The sequence below is a fragment of the Herpailurus yagouaroundi genome, unplaced genomic scaffold (genome assembly GCF_014898765.1).
Source record: "Herpailurus yagouaroundi ecotype Mexico unplaced genomic scaffold, PumYag 530, whole genome shotgun sequence".
Lineage (NCBI taxonomy): Eukaryota > Metazoa > Chordata > Mammalia > Carnivora > Felidae > Herpailurus > Herpailurus yagouaroundi.
In genome coordinates, this window is record NW_024412747.1 from 9,806,763 (window position 1) to 9,829,686 (window position 22,924).

General features: G+C 45.5%; 1 protein-coding gene across 2 annotated transcripts; it reads right to left on the minus strand.

The window, feature by feature from the left end:
- Positions 1-6,051: 6,051 nt before the first annotated feature.
- RAB4A (RAB4A, member RAS oncogene family) lies at positions 6,052-19,984 on the minus strand. Of its 2 annotated transcripts, none has more exons than XM_040464951.1 (5): positions 19,957-19,984; positions 18,573-18,689; positions 17,010-17,105; positions 12,095-12,231; positions 6,052-7,815 (listed from the first exon to the last, which is right to left on the minus strand). In XM_040464951.1, exons 1-4 carry the CDS (start codon positions 19,967-19,969, stop codon positions 12,116-12,118), a joined length of 342 nt encoding a protein of 113 aa, XP_040320885.1. In that variant the 5' UTR covers positions 19,970-19,984; the 3' UTR covers positions 6,052-7,815; positions 12,095-12,115. The 2 variants fall into 2 exon arrangements, with proteins under 2 accessions (XP_040320885.1, XP_040320886.1); XM_040464952.1 differs by lacking the exon at positions 6,052-7,815 and adding an exon at positions 9,913-11,043.
- Between the last annotated feature and the right edge of the window lie 2,940 nt (positions 19,985-22,924).

Genomic DNA, 22,924 nt, shown 5'->3' on the forward strand with positions numbered 1-22,924 from the left:
AATAAACGTTAAAAAAAATTAAAAAAAATGAGCTTGCTAAACTAAATTTTCTGGTAATTTCACGAGTGTTTTTATTTTACAATTTTTTTTTTTTTTACAGATTTTAATCTCTACACCGAACGCAGGGCTTGAACTCACAACCCTCAGATCAAGAGTCACGCGCTCTACTAAGCCAGCCAGGTGCCCCAATAAACTCTTTTTTAAAGAATCAGTGGTCACCACCACCACCACCTGTCCTGCCAGCCATCTGCGGTTTCAGTTACCTGTGGTCACTCTGGTCCAAAAATACCAAACGTGAAACTTCAGATATAAATAATTCATCAGTTTTAAATTAAGCTGCATGATGAAATCCTGTGCCAATCTGCTCTGTCCTACGCAAGAGGTGAATCATCCGTTTTTCCAGCATATCCGGGCTGTGCACGCTACGTGCCCATTAGTCACTTGGCTGACTTGATGATCAGATTGGCTGTTGTACCGTGGTTCTTGCGTCCAAGTAAGTACTGTTTTATTTAATAATGGTCCCAAAGCACAAGGGTGGTGACGCTGGCAATTTGGACATTCTCTTACTGTGCTTAATTTATAAATTAAACCTCATCGTAGCTATGTACGCGCAGGAGAAAACGCAGTATGTAGGGCTCAGCCCCATAGCTGCAGGTTCAGGCACCTACTTGGGGGGTCTTAGAATGTACACCCGTGGATGATGGGGGGACGGCTGCACTTTGATCAGAGAGACCGTGAACGACCCAACGAGCGCTCGGCAACGGGAACTGGATTTCTCCAAGTGCAAAAGTACAGTTCTCATCGCTCAGGGTGAAGGTGCGGAGAACCAGTCAAAAACCTGTATAAACAATTTAAGGAGAATACAAAGTTTGAACGTTGCCATTCCTCTACCCCTTTGGCAAGGCTGCAGGTACTGAGTTTTCAAGATCTGACTCTAGCCCTGGCTCCTCCAACACGGGGACTTGTCTGTTGTTAACAGGGTTATGTGATTAACAAAGTGGAGAGATTTGACACATTGCAGCCCCAAGCATTTAGGACCCAGCATACAATCCTTAGACAGCTGAGCATGCCTAGGCCTGAAAGCAGGGGCTTATGGGTGATCATATGCTCGATGGCTTCCCACAGCCCTCAAGCCTAAAGCTCGGTGACTGCAGCAGCAGGTTGGTGACAATTGTGCGTGGACCTTGGCCACCTGCTTGCCCACGGGCTGTGCCGTGAGGTGCCAAGAGGCTAGCCAAGGGTACACAGAACGCTAGTCCAAACAACAAAACCTGCTGCCCCAGAGTCAAAGCTCTTGCCCCTAGAATTTAAAATAACTGGGTACCTATGTTCATTACCCAACTTGTGGAAAGGGTGTAGGCTGCACCAGGAGATACGATTTTAGACACTTTTATGTGCCTTAGAGAAGAAATTTTGGTGTGACTCATCAGCTTCATGAACTTAGATGTGCAAATGTCTCTCCAGGTTTGGGAAGTTCTCAGCCACTACTTTAAATAAGCGTTCTCCCCCTCCCTCCTCCCTCCCTCCGTCTGGGACTCCAGTGACGCGTAGATTGTTTCTTAACGGCGTCCTGTGAGTCCCGTAGACTTTCTTCATCCCTTTTCATTCTCCCTTTGCTTCTCTGACGGGGTAATTTCACACCACTTGCCTCCAAGCTCATGGATTCTGTCTTCTGTTCAGCCCCGTCTGCTATTGAAGCTCTCTACTGAATTCTTTGGTGTAATAATTGTATTCTCCAGCTCCAAATTTTGGTTTTTTTTTTTGGTTTTGAGGTTTTCTCTTTGTTGGACTCATTTTGTTCCTGTATTTTCCTGATTTTGTTACCGTTTGCGTCCTCTTGAGCATCTTTAGAACAACTGTTTTGAATTCTTTATCAGGCGACTCATAGATCTCCATTCCTTTGGGGTCAGTTGCTGGAAGTTTATGGTATTCCTGTGGTGGTGTTATGATCCCCCTATTCTTTGTGATCCCCGTTACCTTGTGTAGGCGTTTGAGGAAGCAGTCACCTCTTCCAAACTTTATGGACCGGCTTCAGTAAGGAAAGACCTTCACCTGCGAGTGGGGGCCTCTGGAGCAGGCTGTGTCTCCAAGGCTAGCAGCGCAGGGTGCAAGGTCCAAGTGCAAGGGCGTGTGGCAGCTCCAGGTCTGATGCTGCATTGGTTCGGGTTGCATTGCTACGAGGTCCGCAGCATCAAGCGCATGAGCCTTGGCGGACGCCGTGGGGGTTCCGCAGTGGCTTCCAGGGCTGTTTGGATCCTCAGTGCCGCCTCCAGGTTGAGAAGCTAGGGACCAGGGCGGGCAGTAGTGGTGGCCAGGCTAGTGGTGTGCACGCACTTGGCCGTGGAAGCCAGCTGCAGCTGCCCGTGTGGTGGCAGGGGCTGGGGCCGCAGCCAGCAGCAAGGGCTCAGGCCAACTGCGGGCCCATAAGCAAGCAGCTGGGGGTCCCTGGCTGTCGGTGTGCACTTCCACGGTGGTAGGATCGGCCAGTGATGAGAGGCTGGCAGTCTGCAAATGCACCGCTGGTGGGGCTAGCCACGAGGGTGCACATGGCAGTGGGAGTCAACTATGGCCGGGGTGGGGGGGGGGGGTAGGGGATCCGGGCTGGCATCTTGCACTCTTAGCCGCAGAGGCCTGGGCAGGCTGCCAGTGCAGATCCAGGGCTCTGGTGGGGGCACCGGGAAGGAGTAGAGCAGGACTCAGGCATCTGGCCCCGGGGGCAAAAAAGGACGAAATGTGTAGGGGCTCCATGCAGGTGGGAGGGCTGTTTACTTCTTCAGTGGTGAAAGCCGCTGGGGTCCTCCGGAAGAGCAGGTCACTGGCAACCGTGGTTACTCTTGCAGAGTGGCTGCTACTATAGCCCTTGTCCCCCTTCCTCGTTCTTAGCCATGCCCGTAGGTCTCAGTGTTGCTAGCGTCTGGGGGCAGGGGGACCCGAAGTGGGTCCTTTGTGTGGTGCCCCAAAAGGCTGGGGAGTTCTCTCGGTGCTGAGCCAGTGCTGGAGGCACTCCTCCTTGGAGGATGAGATGACAGAGGCAAAATGAAGTTCTTCCTTCCCTTTTTTTGTAGTTATTCTCAGGCTGTTTGTCCCACTATGCTGGAGTTTTTCCGTGGACTCCTGAGATCGCTTGGAATGGATTTTGTGGACAGTTGTCTAATGTTGTCTAAGTCGGTCTTTGTTGGGGGACAGAGGCTGGGGACTTCTACTGCACCGTCTCGGTGCTCTCATCTGGAAAGGCGAGCTAGGAGTTATGAAACTCCCTCCCAGACAGAAAGGAATTTAAGCAGGATCGTATGACCACCTTTTGGAGAGTCTGAACAAGGGGATCTTGCAGTGGACAGACTGGACATCCAAGTACGTTAGAAAGCCTTGGGGACAGACCTGACTCATCATGTGTCCTTCCCACAAGCACTCCTACGTGCCAGGCAGCGGGCGCACAAATGCAGCGCTGTCCCAGGGAGGTCTTAGCCCAGGAGAGAAGACAAATAAGGATAACATATACATAAATGAAAGGTTACGACAGAAGAAAGGTTACGACAGAGAATGACAGGAGCAGAGCGTGTCTGCAGGTGTCCGGGGGTGGGAGGGGCTTAGAGAAAGCTCCCAGTGGAGAAGTTCTACGCTGCCCCCTATCGGGCAACAGGGCCACTACCTGACTTGGAGAGCCAGTGGGGTGCGTTCCAAGGGAGGGAGAACAGTCCATGCAAAGGCACCGCAGCAATGAGAAAGCAGGGGGCATTCAGAAAAACACGAGTGTCATATAAAAGCACCATTCTCCCCAGGAAATGGGCCTAACAGGTACTATGGGGTATGTGATGTAGATTTATGGCCATGGAAACTACTACAATGACTTTTCTGGAAAAGAGAATAATGTGGGAGACTTACTCTGACTTACCAAAACAATTCAATGTAAAATGATTTGAGGGCCCTCCACCCAACATAAAGAAATCAGCATGTCACCTTCATACATTGTTAGCTGGTCCTTAAATATTTAGTGAACACAATTATTTCCATGTTTTGGATATTTTCCATATTTGGGGCTGCAAAATACTCAGAAACTTAGCAATCTGTGTGCTTCACACCAACTTTCTTTAAAATGAAACACATCACCCAGAAGTTACAGAAACGAGTAGTCAGAGCAGAGGCTTGTCTACACAGAAGTTTAGGGACGATGTCCTCTAACACAAAGAAGTTGACATTATTGCAAGTTTATGGTGTGGCTCAACCCACCTCATAGTTGGCTGGCATAAGTCGAAGTCAAATGCATTCTTCATAATGGGATATAAGCACATTAGGATGATTTCAATGAAGTATTTCTCATGCTACTGCACCGGCAGAGGGGATACTGGAAATACTTAACCAATACGGCAAGGTCACCAACCACTCCGATGCTATGCTGGCCGTGGGGAGCAGGCCCGCTGCCCTGCTGTCCCTGCTGAGGGACAGAGCTTCTGGTACAATCAGCCACATGCTCTGATAATACTGTATGAAAGACGTGCATTTTGCTTTTTCCACACATGGCAGAAAACTTTACGTAAGTGCAAGGTAACAATAAACATAACCACTCTTGGCTTTGTTATCAATATCTTTCGAGAAGTCCCCAATGCTCTGGTGTTATATAAAATCACAAACTCTTTTCAGAGATGCACACTCAACTATTTTTGGGTGAAACGACAGATGCCTTGGGTGTTTCCCAATGCTACAGCATTAAAATGTGGGGCAAAGGTCGGTAAAACAAAGGTGATCCCCTGATCACACTGTTCTTTTCCAACAAGCAGTATTTTCTAACCTGAGAGGGTGATGGCCGTCACTTCCTCAGCCACGGGTCTTCCTGAGTCTGGTGAGTGTTCTCGGCTGAATCTAAAAGTCTAAAAACAACTCCTTGAAGAATTTCATACAACTGGGAATTAACCAAGCAACGGCTAGCTGGGACAAATTGTGACTGTCCACGGACAGGCAGAATGATTAGTCTTTAAAGAGATTCACTCTACAAGTGGCACAGAAAAAAAATTATGAAAAAGTTCACAGGTGTTTTAAAGTCCTTCTAATCCTCTCCTCAAAAAAACAAACAAAAAAACAAACAAACAAAAAAACCCCCAAAAAACCAAAAACGGATAAACTTCACAGAAAATTAAGAACCCCCTACTGGCTTGCAGTGTGAATTGCTAATCATTTAAGTTTTTTTTTTTTTTTTATTTTTATTTTAACATCAGATTCTTCACTCTGAGTAATATCACTGTTCCTTGAGACTTCAAAGACTCTTTTATAAGTCCCAAAAAATGTTTTTAATAAAAAAAAAACCCATTACAGATTCCCACCCTGGGATGCTCTCATTTTCACTAAATGCTGGGCTTGTAAAATAAACAATTTCAAGTCTAAATGGAGTTTAGAGAATTTTGGAGGGACGACTGAAAAAACGCTTCTCTACAAATGTGAATTGAGAGCATCCTGAAAACGTAGTGAGTTGTGGAAAGCGTACACATAACATTTAGCGGCGTATGATATAACAACGTGTATTTGGTTTTCATCCTTGATTCCCAGCACAGAGCTCCTAAAACCCTTGGAATTTCCACGATGGGGGTGTCTGCTATTAATCACCAAGTGTCACTTTGGAGCACATTGGAGTTTATGCTAATGAGGTGACTTAGGGTGGGGTCCCGTGAGCCTCAGGATAGGACTGGTCACCAGAAAGACCAAACGATTAGAGGGGCTGGAACTTCCAGGCCCGCCACCTCAACTTGGGAAGGGTGGGTGCAGGCTGGAGATTGAACTCTTGAACAACAAGATGTGATGAGGTTCCAGGTTGGGGAACAAGAACACATCCTTGTGCTAGTGGTATCTGAAGTGTGTGTGTGTGTGTGTGTGTGTGTGTGTGTGTGTGTGTTGGGGTGGGGCAGACGAAGCCCGTAACCTGCGGGATCTGATGCTATCTCTAGGTATAGAATATTGGAACTGAATTGTAGGCCGCCCCCCTCATACCTCTGGAGAATCAGAGAACTGGTTGAGGGCGTTGGAAAACACTCCACTGACCAATATACTAAATTATCTCCCTTCTTCATTTTTCCTGAAAGGCCTTTATTAAGAACCACCATGGTTTGGTTCTCCAGCAACTTTTATTGGTCAAACGATGTGGAATTCTATGCAGTACCTGTGGTTTAATTAATAGGCTCATTTGTAAACCAAGTTAACATCTTATTTTAAAAATTCTTGCTTTTGAATCAAGCGATGTGGCAGAACAGACATGCTCCTATCCCATGCAAAGAGCTGTTCAAAAGTGAGCAGCCTGCAGAACTATCATAAATGAGACGCCGAATCGAACATTCTTCCAGCGAGGTCCATGTAGTAGTTCAGTCTGAAAACTTACTTCATTTTCTGACTTTTCAAAACAAAAATATTCCAGGCATTAAAAAAAAAAAAAAAAGCAAAATTAAGACACCTAACACAGATACATACTGATCTTTTTACCCAAGTCACCTCCCAGAGTTTCTAGTGCCACTGTGCTCTGTTGATTAAATCGAACAACAAAAGCAGTGGCAGCTTCTAACTGAAAGGCAGTGAAATTCACCAGTCAGTCTGCAGCGAAAAGTCACAGTGAAAGAACATATATAAGGTGAAGAATGCTTTTTAACCTTTTGGCCTTAAGTAATACTGTATTTCAACTTTAAAGAAAAGTTCTGTTATACGTTTTTTGCATCGACATTTTAAAATATTAGAACAAGTCTTTGTAATACAATATATATTACACTTCGATATACCTTATGTGAATTAAAAACATGTCAACTCGATAACCGTAGTAAGGCATTTAAGTATTCAGCAAAAGCTATACAGAAATTTCTTGATGAGTGGTATTCCTTTAATATTAACTTGATTTAGTGGGTTTCCTTAAAATGAACACGAAACAATAAAAGACTGAAAAAAGAGGCAGTGACGTCATACACCGAATCCTAGGAAAAGCACAGTAACGAACAGTGTTTTCCAGCAGGGAGACCAGACAGAGCAGCAAACGGGGAACAGGTGAGCGGCCCCAGTTATACCATCCGTCGCATTTACCAACAGCCGAAAGTAGAATCGATTTCCTGGTAAGTTTGGGTAAAGGTAACAGAATCCTTAGTGCTGATCACAGTGCCTAAAACACAGCAGGTACTCTGGCTACACTTCCTGAATCGATCTGGACGAAGGTGCTGTAAAATCAACAGAGTGCTGGAAAGCGTCAAGTTCATGGAAAAACTCCATTTTCCATTTTATTTCCGTGTCTGAGTAACTACTGGTCTAGTATTTCAAGTGTGGGTTACGTAAACACTTTGTGGACCGTGGCAAATGGGAAGTAAATAAGCATCTCACTGGCCGTCAATGCCAGAGTCTTCGAATACCGGGTCATCAATATAACCAACTGTGCAATGTAGCTGACAGGATGATCAAAGTACACTCGCCATCGACAGGTTTTAGTTCAGACGATTAAGGAAAATAAAATTTTAGACTGCACTGGGAGCAACGTTCTATCAGATCCTACATCAGATACCATGCCGTGGAGACGTATTGAGTAAGAGTCTATATACAGCACACAGTGAGGATTTAAACGAAAAATGAAAGGGAAAATATGGACCAGAAAATTTTTACATACATGTATACCTCTAACGGTACTGTCCATTTAATGAGATTTATTATATGATTTGCTGTGCCACATCTACTAGCTTGCATATTACCCCAAATTATTCTTCTTCGCAGGAATATCTACTTCTGTATAAAGTAGAAAAAGACGGTGGTAAAAAACTTCTTCTTCAAGCTCCGACAACTGTGCCCCAAATAACACCTGAACACCTAAAAAATATGAAGAACAATTTAGAAATCCGCATAACTATAAATGTGCAGACAAATACAGCTTAAAGTCCCATAGGGACTTGGCGAACAGATCTGCCTACTCCACTTAAACATCATGTACACCTGTTAGACGATGTTGCAGGTGCATAAAAAAGTCCACCGTGGCAAATGGGAAAAGGGAAGCTTTACAAAGCTACGATCTCTACTTGCAAATTTTATAAAAAAAAAAAAGCCTATTTTAGCAACAGACACATTTAGACTCCAGTTAACCAAAAAACCTCTCCGTATTGATACAAAGGCAGAAGAATCTCTATCTCAATTACTCCCATCAACGACCACCCTTCCTTCCTTTCTAAGAGCCTATAGTTTACATTCTTTTAAGCAGAACGTTTTTTTTTTAATTTGTAGAGTTTAATCTACCATTTCCTATTTGTTTTCTATTTGTCTGATCTGTTCCTCACTCTCCCTTTCCTCTTTCTGCCTTCTTTTTGGTTATTTAGATTAATTACGTGTTTATTTCCTTCTCATTCCTATGTTGGTTAATGAGCCAAAACTCTTCGTCATGTTATTGTAGTGGTTGCTTTAGGACTTTCTTCTTACTGAGATTTTACTTTTTGGGAGCAGTTTGAAGTTCACGACAAAAGTGAGGGGAAAGTTCATAGATTTCCCAGTTTCCCAAATACCCGCTGCCCCTCATACATGCAGAGCCTCACCCGTGATCAGCATCCCAGACCAGAGTGGAACATGTGTTACCAGGGATGAAGCTGCACTGACACATCGTCATCCCCCCGAGTCCATTATTTACACTATGGTTAACTCTTGATGCTGTACATTGTATGGGTTTGGACAAATATATAATGAAATGTATCCATCGTTACAGTATCATAGAGAGTATTTTCACTGCCCCAAATATCCTCTAGGCCCTGCCTATTCATCCCCCCCAACCCCAACCCCTGATCTTTTAATTATCTTCATAGTTTTGCCTTTTCCAGAATGTCATCTTGTTCGAAGCATACAGTATATGTAGCCTTTTCATGGTTTGAGAGTTTTTTTGTTTTTTGGGGTTTTTTTTTTTTTAGCACTGAATTGTCCATTGCCTGGATGTACCATACTTCAGTGATCCATTTGCTGAAGGACATCTTACTCGTTTCTAAGTTTTGGTAATTATGAATAAAGCTGCTTTAAACATTCACGTGCAGATTTTTGTGTTTTCAACTCCTCTGGGTAAATACCAAGAAGTGAGACTGCCGGATCACATTGTAGGAGAATGTTTAGTCTTGTAAGAGCTGCCGCGCTGTCTTCCAAAGCGGCCGGACCATTTTGCATTCCCGGTGGGGACGTATGACAGTTCTCCTGCTCCACGCCCTCGCTAGCATCGGGTGTTGTGCGCGTCTTTTATTTTGGCCATTCTAGTAAGTATGCTGTGGTGGTACCTCATCGCTGTTTTAATTTGCATTTCCCTGATGACATATGATGTGCAGGATCTTTTCGTATACTCACTGCCACCTGTTTTAAGGGTTCTTTGTATTATTTGGTTTTTTTTTTTCAACGTTTATTTATTTTTGGGACAGAGAGAGACAGAGCATGAATGGGGGAGGGGCAGAGAGAGAGGGAGACACAGAATCGGAAACAGGCTCCAGGCTCTGAGCCATCAGCCCAGAGCCCGACGCGGGGCTCGAACCCACGGACCGCGAGATCGTGACCTGGCTGAAGTCGGACGCTTAACCGACTGCGCCACCCAGGCGCCCCTTCTTTGTATTATTTGGATAACAATCCTTAACTAGATGTCTTTCAGAAATATTTTCTCCCAGTCTGTGGCTTGTCTTCTCACTCTCTTGGTGTCTTTCCTAGAGCACAAGTTTTGTAACGGAACCCAGCTTATTGACTGGTTCTTTCGTGGATGGTGCCTCTGGTGCTGTATCTAAAAAGTCATCATTACATTGAAGATCACCTAGGCTTTTTCCTACGTTATCCTGTAGGGGTTTTATAGTTTTATGTTTTACATTTAGGTTTGTAATCCATTTTGATTTAATCTTTGTGAAAAGGGGGGTAAGGGGTGTGTGTGTGTGTGTGTGTGTGTGTGTGGTGTCTAGAGTCTTATTTATTTTTTGCACGTGGCTAGCCACTTGTTCTCGCACCGTCTGTTGAAAGGACCATCTTTGCTCCTTCATCAAAGATCGGCTGACTGTATTGACGTGGGTGTATTTCTGAGCTCTCTGCTCTGGTCCACTGATCTCTTTGTTCATGCTTTCGATACCAAACTGTCTGGACGACCATAGCTGTATAGTGTCTTGAAGTCCAGGATCTATGGTCGTCCAGCTTTGTTCTTCTCCTTCAATACAGTGGTGCTCATTCTGGGTCTTCTGTCACTCCGTGTCAACTTTAGAATCACTTTGGTTTTTCCTAATACAGATCTTACACGTATTTTGTTAGAATTAGACCCGAGTATTGCCTTTTTTTGAATGCTAATATACACAGTATTGTGTTTTTAATTTCAAACTGCACTTGTTCATTGCTGGTACATAGAGAAGTGATTGAGTTCTGTCTATTAACCTTGTATCTTGCCATATAACCTTGCCGTATAACCGCTTGCGTAGGAGCTTGTGGATTCTTTTGGATTTTCCACATAGATAACCATGTTGTCTGCGGACAGAGACATTAATTTCTTCCTTCCCTATCTGTGTACTTTTTATTTCCTTTTTTGTCTTACTGCATGAGCTAGAACTTCCAGGATGATGCTGAAAAGGAGTGGTGAGCAGAGACATCCTTCCTTGTTTCTTGTTATGAATTGGAAAGCTTCAAGTTTAAGGATGTTAGCAGTTTTCTATAGATACTCTTCCCCACGTTGAGGAAATTCCCCTCTATTCCTAGTTTACTGAGAATTTTCATCATGAATGGGTGTCGGATTTTTGTCAAATGATTTTTCTCTTGATGTGATCGGGTGATTTTTCTTCTTTAGCCCATGGATGTGATGATGGATTACATTAACTGATTTTGGAATGTTGAACCAGCCTGGCATACCTGGGATAAATCCCATTTGGAAGTGGCATAGAACTCTTTTTTGTACAGTGTTGGCTTCGATTTGCTAAAATTTTATTGAGGATTTTTGCATCTATATTCATGAGAGATACTGGTCTGTAGTTTTCTTGTCATGTCTTTGTCTGGTTTTGGAATTAGGGTAACGCTGGTCTCGTAGAACGAGTAGCAAGTATCCCATCTGCTTCTGTCCTGTGGAAGAGATTGTAGAGAAATGGTGTAATTTCTTCCTTAAATGGTGGAACTCACCAGTGAACCCATCTGGGCCTGGTGCTTTCTATTTTCGAAGATTATTAATCATTGGTTCAGTTTCTTTAATAGATGTAGACTTAGTCAAATTGTCTATTTTTTTCTTGGGTTTTGGCAAATAGGTCTTTCAAGGAATTGGTCTGTTTCATCTGTATTATCAAACTTGTGGGCATAGTGTTCTTTTACTATCCTTTTCATGTCCATAGGCTCTGCAGTGATTCCCCTCTTTCATCTCTGATATTAGTAATTTATGTCTCTCTTTTTTCTTAATTAGCCTGGCTACAAGGTTATTGATTGTATTGATCTTTTTCAATAAATCAGCTTTGATTTTGTTCATTTTTCTCCATTGATTTCTTGGTTTTCATCTCATTGATTTCTGCTCTAGTTCTTATTATTTCTTCTGCCTACTTTGAATTTAATTTGCTCTTCTTTTTCCAGTTTCTGATGGTGGACACTTAGATGACTGATTTTGAGATCTTTCTTCTTTTCTAATTATGCATTCAATGCTATAAATTTCCCTCTAACAATGCTTACACCACATTCCACATTTTGATAAGCAGTGTTTTGATTTTCATTTAATTCCAAATGTGTTTAAGTTCCTCTTGAGATTTCTTCCTTGACCCACGAGTTATTTAAAACTGTGTTAACCTCCACAGATTTTGGATTTTCCAGTTATCTCTCTGTTATTGATTTCGAGTTCAATTCCATTGCGGTCTAAGAGAAGACACTGTGTAATTTCTATTCTTTTAAATTTGTTAAGGTGTGTTTTATAGCTCCGAATGTTGTCTATCTTGGTGAATGTTCCATGTGAGCTTGAGAAGAATGTTTCAACGCTGTTGTTGAAAATACCTAATTTTAATTATACAATCACCTCTCCATTTCAACGTAGCTGCAAAAAGTGACAGCAACCTTTACAGCTAAGCATGTATAGAACGCCCAAGTAACGAAGAGTACAAGGTTGTGTCAGCAAAGATGCTGTGATGTGAGCACCTACCTGTGCACTCCCGTGCTGCTTTTAACAACCACACTCCTGAGCACTTGGGGCCTGTGCGCGACGTGGTGACCTCAGCTGTCTCAAGGCAGCATCTCCGTACTGAATACCAGAGCCCATTCTTTCTGGGTCCAGCTCACCTGAGGACCAAGCAAGTCTTCTTTAAAAGAAGTTTTTATGTTTCTGTGGTGCCCCAAATACATTCAGTGAAAAAAGCAAAGTGCAGAACACTGTGTGTAAACAGTGTTTTGAGGGGGGTCTGGGTGGCTCAGTCAGTTGACCATCTGACTCTTGATTTTGGCTCCAGTCATGATCTCACGGTTTATGAGTTTGAGCCCTGCACCGGGCTCTGCACTGACAGTGTGGAGCCTGCTTGGGATTCTCACTCCCTCTCTCCCTGTCCCTCCACCATTCACACTCTCTCAAAATAAATAAATAAACATAAAAAAAAAAACCCAATGTTTTGAATAAAGGAGTAAAACCATATACACATTTTCTCGCATGGGCATAAAAATACCTTTGGAAGGATATATAAAGAAGTGATAATAACGGCTGGCTTTAAGAAGGAGTTTTAGGGGCGCTTGGGTGGCTCAGTCGGTTAAGCGGCCGACTTTGGCTCAGGTCATGATCTTGCAGTTCGTGAGTTCGAGCCCCACGTTGGGCTCTGTGCTGATGGCTCAGAGCCTGGAGCCTGTTTCAGATTCTGTGTCTCCCTCTCTCTGACCCTCCCCATTCATGCTTTGTCTCTCTCTGTCTCAAAAATAAATAAACGTTAAAAAAAAAAAAAGGAGTTTTAGATGGCTAGGGGCCGCGAGAGGGGTGTGGAGGGAGACTTTCACTGTATCCTCTTTTGTATTTTTTGAATTTGGAATTATGTGAACGTAGTATGTACACAAAACTAAATTAATTTCAAATTAAACTACAAGGAGACCACTGCCTGCTTACCAGAATGGTACGAACCCAAGTGTGGTAATATCCCCCGTGGGCGTGGCTTTAGTGCAATAAGCACTTCTATTCATTCTAGTGGGGCTCCATTCCTCATATATAGCAGGAATGTGACAGCCTCGACCTAATATCCAAATGCTTAGGTTCTTTGACCTGGCAATTCCACTCCTGGGAACTTATCCTACACACTCCACACATGCGAAACGAGAATATAAAAAGTTATTCACTGCAGTATTATCTGTGACAGCAAGATGTCGGCAATAATCCAAATGTCCAAAGTAGACTGGTTAAATAAATTATGGCAACACAGACAACTGAATATTACATGTGCACACAAAATACGTACATGTGTACCTTAGCATATGTATGTATAGGGAAGTCTCTGTATGTTGATTTGTAAAAATCCGTAGATCTAGTAAGTACAAAAAGCAAGATGCAGCAGAATTTATAGTATGCTAACTTTTGTGTACAAAAAGAAAAAAAAAGAGGAGGAAATGATGGCTTTTGAACCATATTTAAAAAATACTGCTGAAAAATTTTAACTAATATCTTCATATTCTTTCACCTAGACATAATTATGATTTTGAGGATCTCAGAAGAAATAGACCTTGAAAGTTTTATATGAGTCAACTTATGTGTACTATATTCATGGATGCAGTATTAAGGCGGCAAGGTAATTAAATAAAATCTCAGGCTGAGCTTGACAACACTCAACACCAAGTCAATTTTAATAACAACGTATGTTATAGAGTCTTTAAAAGTAACAGTTTTTGTGCCAAATTTCGTAAAGAAAAAATATTCTGTTCTCAGATCAAGAAAATCCAGAAGGATGAAGTTTCCCTCTCTTGTATCTGGGCCCTCGACCCTCTCTCCCACTACCTCACCCAGTGCCCTACTTTCTCTGTCATGCCCTCTCCCTACCTCCTCTCCTTTACTTTCTACCTCATTTTCTCTCTCGGCACTTAGAAATGCTAAAATGTCTTCCATCACCGAAACCTCTTTACTCCTTTGTACCCTGCCATACCAGTACCTTCTTCCTCAAGAGAGGAATGAAAACTCACTCTGCTTTCTCACTTCCTCTTTGTTCCTCCTTTGTTGTCTTCTATTTTCATAATTCTGCTGGAGCTGTTCTTGATGAAGATGATCAGTGACTTCCTATTACCCACCCCTGTGGCTATTTCTTAGCTTAGTTCTTAGCTTATCAGACTGGTCTCCATCTCACTCGATCGCGAACAAGTCTTTGACTCGCTTAGTGTTTGGGCTGAAATGATACCCACTTTCCCCTGGCTCTTTCCAGACATCTCCGACCGTTTCCTTCTCTTTTGTAGGTTCCTCCTCTTCTCTCTCGGTCTCCAAGGCTCTGCTTCTTTTTTTTTTTTTTTTTTTAATTTTTTTTTCAACGTTTATTTATTTTTGGGACAGAGAGAGACAGAGCATGAACAGGGGAGGGGCAGAGAGAGAGGGAGACACAGAATCGGAAACAGGCTCCAGGCTCTGAGCCATCAGCCCAGAGCCCGACGCGAGGCTCGAACTCACGGACCGCGAGATCATGACCTGGCTGAAGTCGGGCGCTTAACCGACTGCGCCACCCAGGCACCCCTCCAAGGCTCTGCTTCTGATCACTGCTTTTCTCACTCTCAACTGCTCTCGGATGATCACGTTCCTTCCGTAGTTTCGACTACTCCAACGTACTGATGACTCCCAAATGGATACCGCCAGCCCAGACCTCTCCCCAGAGCTTGTAACTGCACGTGCTTGTTGTGCCAGTGGCACTGCAACGGGAACCCATCAGAAACGGACTCCCCTTCATTCCCTTGAGCCCGCTTATCCTCTGGCTTAATGACATCTCTTTACCGAGTTACCCAAGTGTGACATCTAGTTATCCTTGGCTCCTCATGCCTTCCTGACCCCACCGCCTCACCGCGCCCCTCACCCCAAAACCAACTGCCCTACTATTTAGCGTTGGAGTCACATGACGCTGCTACCAAAATATTTCTTAGATTCCTCTATATCTCCTTATCTTTACTTCCACATCCTCCTTAAAGCTTTAATCAGTCATATTTTACTTGGATCACTCAAAAATGCCTTAATTGCTCTCCTGGTCTCTAGTCCTGTTCTTTCACTCCGTCCTCGACGTGGCCGCCTACATGCATGATGTATCTCAGGTCGCGACCTGACCTTACCACTCACTGATCCCATCCCTGAATAGCTTCCCATCCCATACAGCCATGGTTCTCAATCCTGGAGGAGCGCTAGAGTCAATCACATACGAGGGCTTTTAGAAATGCTGATGCCCAGACTACGCTTTGGTCCAATTAATCAGCATCTCAAGAGGTGGGGCCTGGGATCTGAAGTTTCGTGTCCCAGGTGACTCTAGTGGACAGCCAGAGGTGAGACTCAGTAACCCACAGGACAAAGTTCCAGATCCTGGATGAGAATCACTGGCCTGGCAGGTGCCTCTCTCCAACCTTCTCCTCTGCCCCCCCCCCCCACTGTTCTAGTGATTTCAACTTTGCGGTCATTTTCTGCCAGTCTCAACTCCTGCTGTCCCTTCTGCTGGACTACCCTCCTCTCCACTCCCTAGGTTGGCTCATTCCTACATTTTGAAAGACTGGGCTCGGTTATCACCTCCTCTTGGAGGGTCACCACCTCCGTGACCTGGCTGGGCAGGGTCCCCTTCTCTGTGCGACCCCAGGATTCTATGCGCCTCCCAATTATTGTATCCTCCACACCGTATTGTAATGATCTTTTGATGTGTCTCATGAAAGACAGTTTCTTGAGGGCAAGGGTTGTGATTAATTCATTTTTGTATGCTAGCACCTGACAAAGAACCAACCTTCGGATATTTGAGTGAATCGATTAAAAAGTGAACGTCTACATATAATTTCGGTATCTTAACAAAACTCAACTTTATTTATTTTTTTTTTTTTTTTAAATTTTTTTTTTAACATTTATTTATTTTTGGGACAGAGAGAGACAGAGCATGAACGGGGGAGGGTCAGAGAGAGAGGGAGACACAGAATCGGAAACAGGCTCCAGGCTCTGAGCCATCAGCCCAGAGCCCGACGCGGGGCTCGAACTCACGGACCGCGAGATCGTGACCTGGCTGAAGTCGGACGCTTAACCGACTGCGCCACCCAGGCGCCCCACAAAACTCAACTTTAATAATGACAACTACATACTATTTTGTCGGCTGCCTAAACCAGGGTTATTTTATTTTTTTATGTTTTTTTTTAAAAACTGTTTATTTTTGAGAGAGAGAAAGAAAGAGAGAGAGTGTGTGCAAGCGGGCGAGGAGAGGGAGACAGAGGATCTGAAGCAGGCTCTGCACCGAGAGCAGAGAACGCAAGCAGGGCTCGAATTCACGAACCGTGAGACCATGACTTGAGCCAAGGTCGGACACTCAACTGGCAGAGCCACCCCGGAGCCCCAGGTTATTTTAAACTCATTTTTACTGAAGCGACAAATACAACAAAATAACGAGACGCGTTACTACCGAAGCATGCTCGGCTAGCTTCAGAAATAAATTATCCACGAGGTACAAGCTGCAAGTACCAACATCGTGCATGTACCCATAACTTCCTTAACCTCACGCAGGCGGTCCACCATCACGCCACATGACCGTGGCCCAGCAGGGCTAGTAAGCTGTTGTCAGAGAGCGAACAGAGCTCCAATCTTCCTCCTCGAAGCGATGGATCCCAAAAAGGCCGGGGTTCTGAAAGCCAACACCCACTGAGGCCCCGACTGCCCATCCTCTGTCACCAGTGGGCCATGGAAGCCACTATGAACAAGGGTGGGGTTTCACCTCAGCCATGTGCACAACGCCTTCAAAACCATAAGTGGCAATTTGAGGTTGGCGGATGTAGAGAGAATACTCCGGAACTAAATCACTCCTGGAAAACTAAAAGGTGATACTACCGGGCTAGACAGTAAAATATGCTGAAGAAAAGTTTATTGATGGAAAACTTTTTACCTGATTCAATTTTGTTAAGTATTTTTCTTGCACATTGTACAAAGGCCTCTTCCACGTTCTCCCCCGTTAGTGCACTTGTTTCCAAGAACATCAGCTCTAAAAGTGACATCAAACAAAACATGAAGCCATGTTTAGAGGACGATCACAATTCAATAATGGACAGCCTGTTCAGAATTCTCTTCGAACGGCAGGCAAAAAAGCAATTTATTACTTACGAACCACATATTTCTGCAAATAAAATCAATAAATGTAAATACGGCTTTTTAAATTTTTTTTTTCAACGTTTATTTATTTTTGGGACAGAGAGAGACAGAGCATGAACAGGGGAGGGGCAGAGAGAGAGGGAGACACAGAATCGGAAACAGGCTCCAGGCTCTGAGCCATCAGCCCAGAGCCCGACGCGGGGCTCGAACTCACGGACCGCGAGATCGTGACCTGGCTGAAGTCGGACGCTTAACCGACTGCGCCACCCAGGCGCCCCTAAATACGGCTTTTTAAATGTCAGAAGACATCTACGCTTTCCTGAAAAGCGGGAGACGCCTTGTGCTAGCACTTAAGTCTACTGGAGAGACCGTGCGAGCTCCAGCGTTCGGTAAGGAAGCAGGCTGCTAGAAAGGGCCCAGCTGTCGACACGAGATGGAGATCCTCCAAGTATTCTTCATGTCACCATGGATACAACCGAAAGGTTTTTCATTTTGGAGGGGACTACACGGCAGCTTGTCTTTCTGACGGCGAAGAGGCCTTCTATGAATTAACACTCTTCGTATCCACCAGGGCGCTTACTACCCCAGTGGGGAGGCGGGCTCGCCTTGCTTCTGTATTTCTAAATGGTTTCTTTCCAAACTCACGATGGCTTAGGTTCTTCTCCCATGCTTATTTTCTTAGCACAACGCCAATCTGTAAGAGTATAATTTGGCAGTCCTAGACTCCAAGTGACAATTGGCGCTAGGATATTTTAGTTCTTGACTGGTTCTAAAAATTATTTAAAATGTCTAAATTCTGATCGTTTTGTGATCTATAAGCAACCATTAATTTTATGTGTCGCTCTCTGGTGTTCTGTATGGAAAATCATAGAGGTTTCAAAGGCATCTAGAACCAAATGACTTTAATTTAATGTAACTAAAATAAAGCCAATAAGCCTAGTATCTCTTCCACTGCTTCCTCTTCTATTTAGATCTAACATTTTACCAACTTAGCTCCAAATTACATTAGAGAGGGGGGGAAAAAAAAAAAAGGACAGGACATCACCTGATTAGGGCCTTTAAAAATTATTAGTATAAATTTCACTTTAGACCAAAGCCTGGGCTGTTCAAAGACCTTGGACTGAAAGGTCATTACACGGTATTAGCACACTTGCTTTTATCCTCATCGTAACCTGGCGGGCAGAATACAGTGAAAATAGGTTAAGTAAGTCTAAATTTACTAAAAACCACAGGAGATCTCACATTTCTTAAGTACGGCTTAATCCTAAAATTTCAGTAGATACGGTAAACCCAAAGCAATGTTGTTACCCCCAGATCCGCCCATTTGAAAAGCGGTAGTATTAAGTAAAAGGTCACTTGCCATTTTCTTGAGCAAATCTGGAGGCTTCTAAGAAAGTAACCTCACGATCTGCATCCAGGTCCTTCTTGTTCCCACAGAGGATGATCACAATGTTCTGACTCGCTAGCATTCTGGCATCTGTTAACCAATTAGTAAGCGCATTGTAGGTTTCTCGGCTGCATGATATAAGATTGTGAAAATAATACATGTTTTTTATAAAACTAGCAACTCTTTCCAATCATTCACACTACTCACACTGCTTTTAAACATGTCAGGGTAATGTCAACAACCTTTAAGGTTACTCAGGTAACCCGAATGCTCAATTACACACCACGCCATAGGGTTTGTTTCTTTTCCTTCCAGAAAAATGGCGACAGCAAGTCAGACATTTTGCTATTTGTTTTTGCCCAATCGGTGCAAAAGGAAACAGAAGTTCCTTTATTCATTTTGCTAATATTTATTGAGCTCTTAGCTCTAGGCTCAGTTGTGTGCAACGTGGGGAAGCAAGTTCTAGTTCTAACAGGTAGCTGCTATCATGTAGCAGGTCTGTGCGGCGTGCTCGTACTTTGTAAGAATTTATCACATTCTTTATAAAGACTCTGTGCATAAACTCTACCTCCCTCTTCCATGAGAAGCCTGAGGCCCGGAGAGATTAATTAAGTTGCCCAAAGTCACACAAGCAGCCAGTGGCGGAGCCAGGACTTGACTGGGTCCGTCGGACTCCAGGACCAGCTCCGCCATCTGCCGTCTTCTGTCCTGATACATTCAGGGCCACATCTGCCCTGCGGGCAGATTACTTAGCCTGATGACTTTGCAGTTGGCAAGCTGAGCCTTTCACTGCCTGAGCAAGTGCGGCAGGGCCGGGCCAGGAGCTGCCCACCTCATTGCCAGGGTGCCTCCTTCCGAACACACAGACCGGGTGTCACAGCAGCAAGGTGACACTCTTTGGGCAAGTTCCTACCGGAAAGAGCTGCCAGATGATAGGGTATAGATGACATTTTTAAGGTGGTGCCGGCACACACTGAGATCAGTGCTGTCTGATGGGACTTCTGCAAGGACAAGAACGTTCTATAATCCGTACCGTCCAATTCAGCAGCCACCAGTCCCGTGAGGCTACTGAGCCCTCGAGGTGGGGCAAGTGAGACTAAGGAACCAGATTTCGAATTTAATTCGTGATACGTGGGTGACAGTGCACTCAGATCCTTATGGTGTGCCAAGAGCCTTAACACCAACCGATTTAACCAGCTGCAAACCTCCCAAGTCTTACGCAATTATCAGCGCTCCCTGTAACGGACCAGGACACTGAAGTCCAGACGCTACGGCACCCTCCCCGAGGACCACCCAGCTAGCCGCCCAGAGCTGCATGCGAACCCGGGCGGTCAGAGCCCAGAGCCTGGGCCCTCACCTTTCGTCGACATCGATGACTTCTAATAATTTACCACACGGAAACGTTCACTTTGGGAACCTTGAGGAATGTGTCAAAGCATCAAGCTAAGAAACCTAATGAACCGCTGGGGATGCTTTATCTAAAACCTCACTGCTGCATTTCCTTACGTGGCAAAGGGGCGGCAGCGGCTGGCTCAGACACCTCTAAAGCCCCGGATGAAGGGGCCGAGGGGATTCCAGAATCCCAGGCACAAAGCACACACTGCACGTAGGTGCGCTTTGGCAAGACCAGGCTCCGGGGAGCAGGGCTGCCTCTTCCACCGGGGGTGGGGATTGGGGGGGGGGGGTCCACGTTACCTGGTGATGTCGTAGACGAGGAGTGCTCCCGCAGCACCTCTGTAATAACTTCTCGTCACAGACCTGAAAGAGTTACACTACTCTTACTTCCGGCCAATCAAGACCCTCTCCCACTGAACACTGTCACCTCTTTTTGCTTTGCAGACCACCGCGCAGGGACAGGTGTTGCATTCAAACAGAAATGATGCAGACATCTGAGCGAGCGCACGGGGGGCGGCTCGTCTGTCTGAAATCACGTCACGGAAACGCTGGGGAGGTGGGGGGACGTGCGGCTGAGACGATGACATTTCCTAACAGGTAGATGAAGCTCTCCCCCAGCACCCAAGATAGGCTCTGGACTTACAAGGAGGGGCAAAGCGTCTTAGGGAGCCATCAGAACCCCTAGGCGGGCGCTCAGCACCCCGCACTCCTGCCCTGCTTCCTCTGGGGAGTTTCAGGCCTTCTCCATGGCCCTGCGTAGCTGCCCCCCTCTTTTCCCGGGAAAAGGGAAGTCCTCGGGTGGGAGGCCACTGCATCTTCCAACCGGGAAGCCACTGCCCCCCCCCCCCCGCCCCGTACTCACCTTCTTTTCCCCTCCCCACTCCTAACAAGGAAAGGCCGCTTCGCCTATGCCAACCGAGTGCCGCTGACACATCTTACCCGTTCTCACGGTCCTCAGGATTATTTTCTCTCAGTAACCCGCTTTCTCCCCAGCAGTATCAGTCTCTCCTTCTCTGTTAGATTCCACCCCCCATCAGCAACATAAAATGTGCTCCGCTACGTCCCATCTCGAACAGCAAGACGTGCGGCACAGTCCTTTCGGCTACCGTCCCGCTGTTTGTTCCTCTCTGCACCCCAATTCCTCCAAAGCAGTTGTCCCCAGCAGCTGTTTCCTTCTCTTCACCACTGCTCTGGAGTCCGTGTCCGCTCCTCCGAGTCCGGCGGCATTTCTGGGTCCTCATCGCTCCACCCCGCCTCACCCCTCCCTGAACCAGCCGCCCCCCTCTCCTCCCTCACTGGCCGCTTCTCCTCCTTCAGCTCGGGGTCACACTCTCGCGAGCCAGCCTGCCCTGTTTGTCCCAGGGTTCCTCGGAGCTGGGGCTCAGTCCCCGGTTCTCTCTTCTAGTCACACCTTGACCCGAGAGTAATCTGCGGCTCGGGCTACTTCTGGAAGATCCGGCTGCTGCCCCAACACCCCCTCGTGACTGCCTAATGAACATGTCACACTTAACATTTACAAGACAGGACGTCTTGGCTCCTACCCGCCACGTCCATTCTGGTTTGGGGGGTGGGGAACGCCACCGCCCCTCTGTTTATCAGCCAGAAAACTCTGCTTTTATCCTCAACCTTCTCCACACTGGACCCACCAGTCAGGTCTTGGCTCACTAACTGACGTCTCCTGCATCGTCCATGTTCTTCCAGCTTCACCAGGGCCATCCTAACCCAAACCACCGGTCTCCGCCTGGATCCCTGCAGTCACCCACTACCACGCGTGTCCCCACGGCCACTTGCGTCCCCTGGTCCATTTTCCTGAGCAACCAAATTCCTCGTCAACACCTACAAGGCTTCCTGTGCTCAGACGCTGGAAATGGACCTCAACTGCCAACGGTCGATGATTGAATCAACCGTGTTCACCCACCGACACCTCCGTAAGAACCCCTGAATGATAGGGTTCGGAGAGCTTCTGAGTTCATGATCACTTGCAGGGGCAGAGAGGGCAGAGCACCCAGAGAGGTCCTGGGAGCTCAGCGCCCAATTCCCACATACATTGCCCAATGCATCTCTTGGCTGTTCCTGGGTTGTACCCTTTATAATAAGCTGGTGACAGTGAATGCAGTCCTTCCCTGAGTTCTGTGAGCTGTTCTAACAAATTACTGAACCTGGGGGATGTGTTGTGGGAACCTGTGAATTTGTATTTTGCTGGGCAGAAGGGAGGATGGCCTGGGCACCTAATTTAGGACTAGTGTATGAAGTGGGAGCACGTCTGTGGGACCCCTTAGCCTGTGGGGTCGGATGCTAACTCCAGAGAGAGTCAGAATTGGAGTTGAATTGTTGGACACTGAGTTGGTATCGGAAAACTGGAGAACAGGTGTGGAAAACCCCCCGTTTGGTGTCAGAAAATACACATCACAGAACAGTGCCTATCTTTAGGGCAAAAAGAAAACTGGGGAACTTATCAAAAACAAACAAGATGACTCATGATTAGTTTGATACTTTGAAAAGGGCAGCTATTTTTAAATGTATTTCTCGGCTCTTAAACTCCAAAGGCACATAGATAGCTTGTAGGCTTTTCCTTTCTACCCGTAGACTGCGCTCTGCAGGGCATATGCTTGGAGACCTGGCGGACAGGTGCAGCGTGGGAAGGGCCGCATTGTGAGTGCTTCCTGGGGCCGCCTCTCGGACTGGAGGGAGGCCTCTTCTCCACATACGCGGAGGCAACTCTTTTCTATTTTAGTTTCCAGAAACTAGCAGACATCTAGTTTCCAGAGAAAGGGGTAAGAGTTTTCCTCAAGATAAACTGAATTATATCGGCTGCGTCATTCACTTTAAAACACGGTATTTTGACATGTGGTGTCTAACAAATTATTCAAGTATACAAATTTAAGCATTTAAGAGTACTTTTTTGAGGCAGTTAGTGTTTCTCAAAAGTC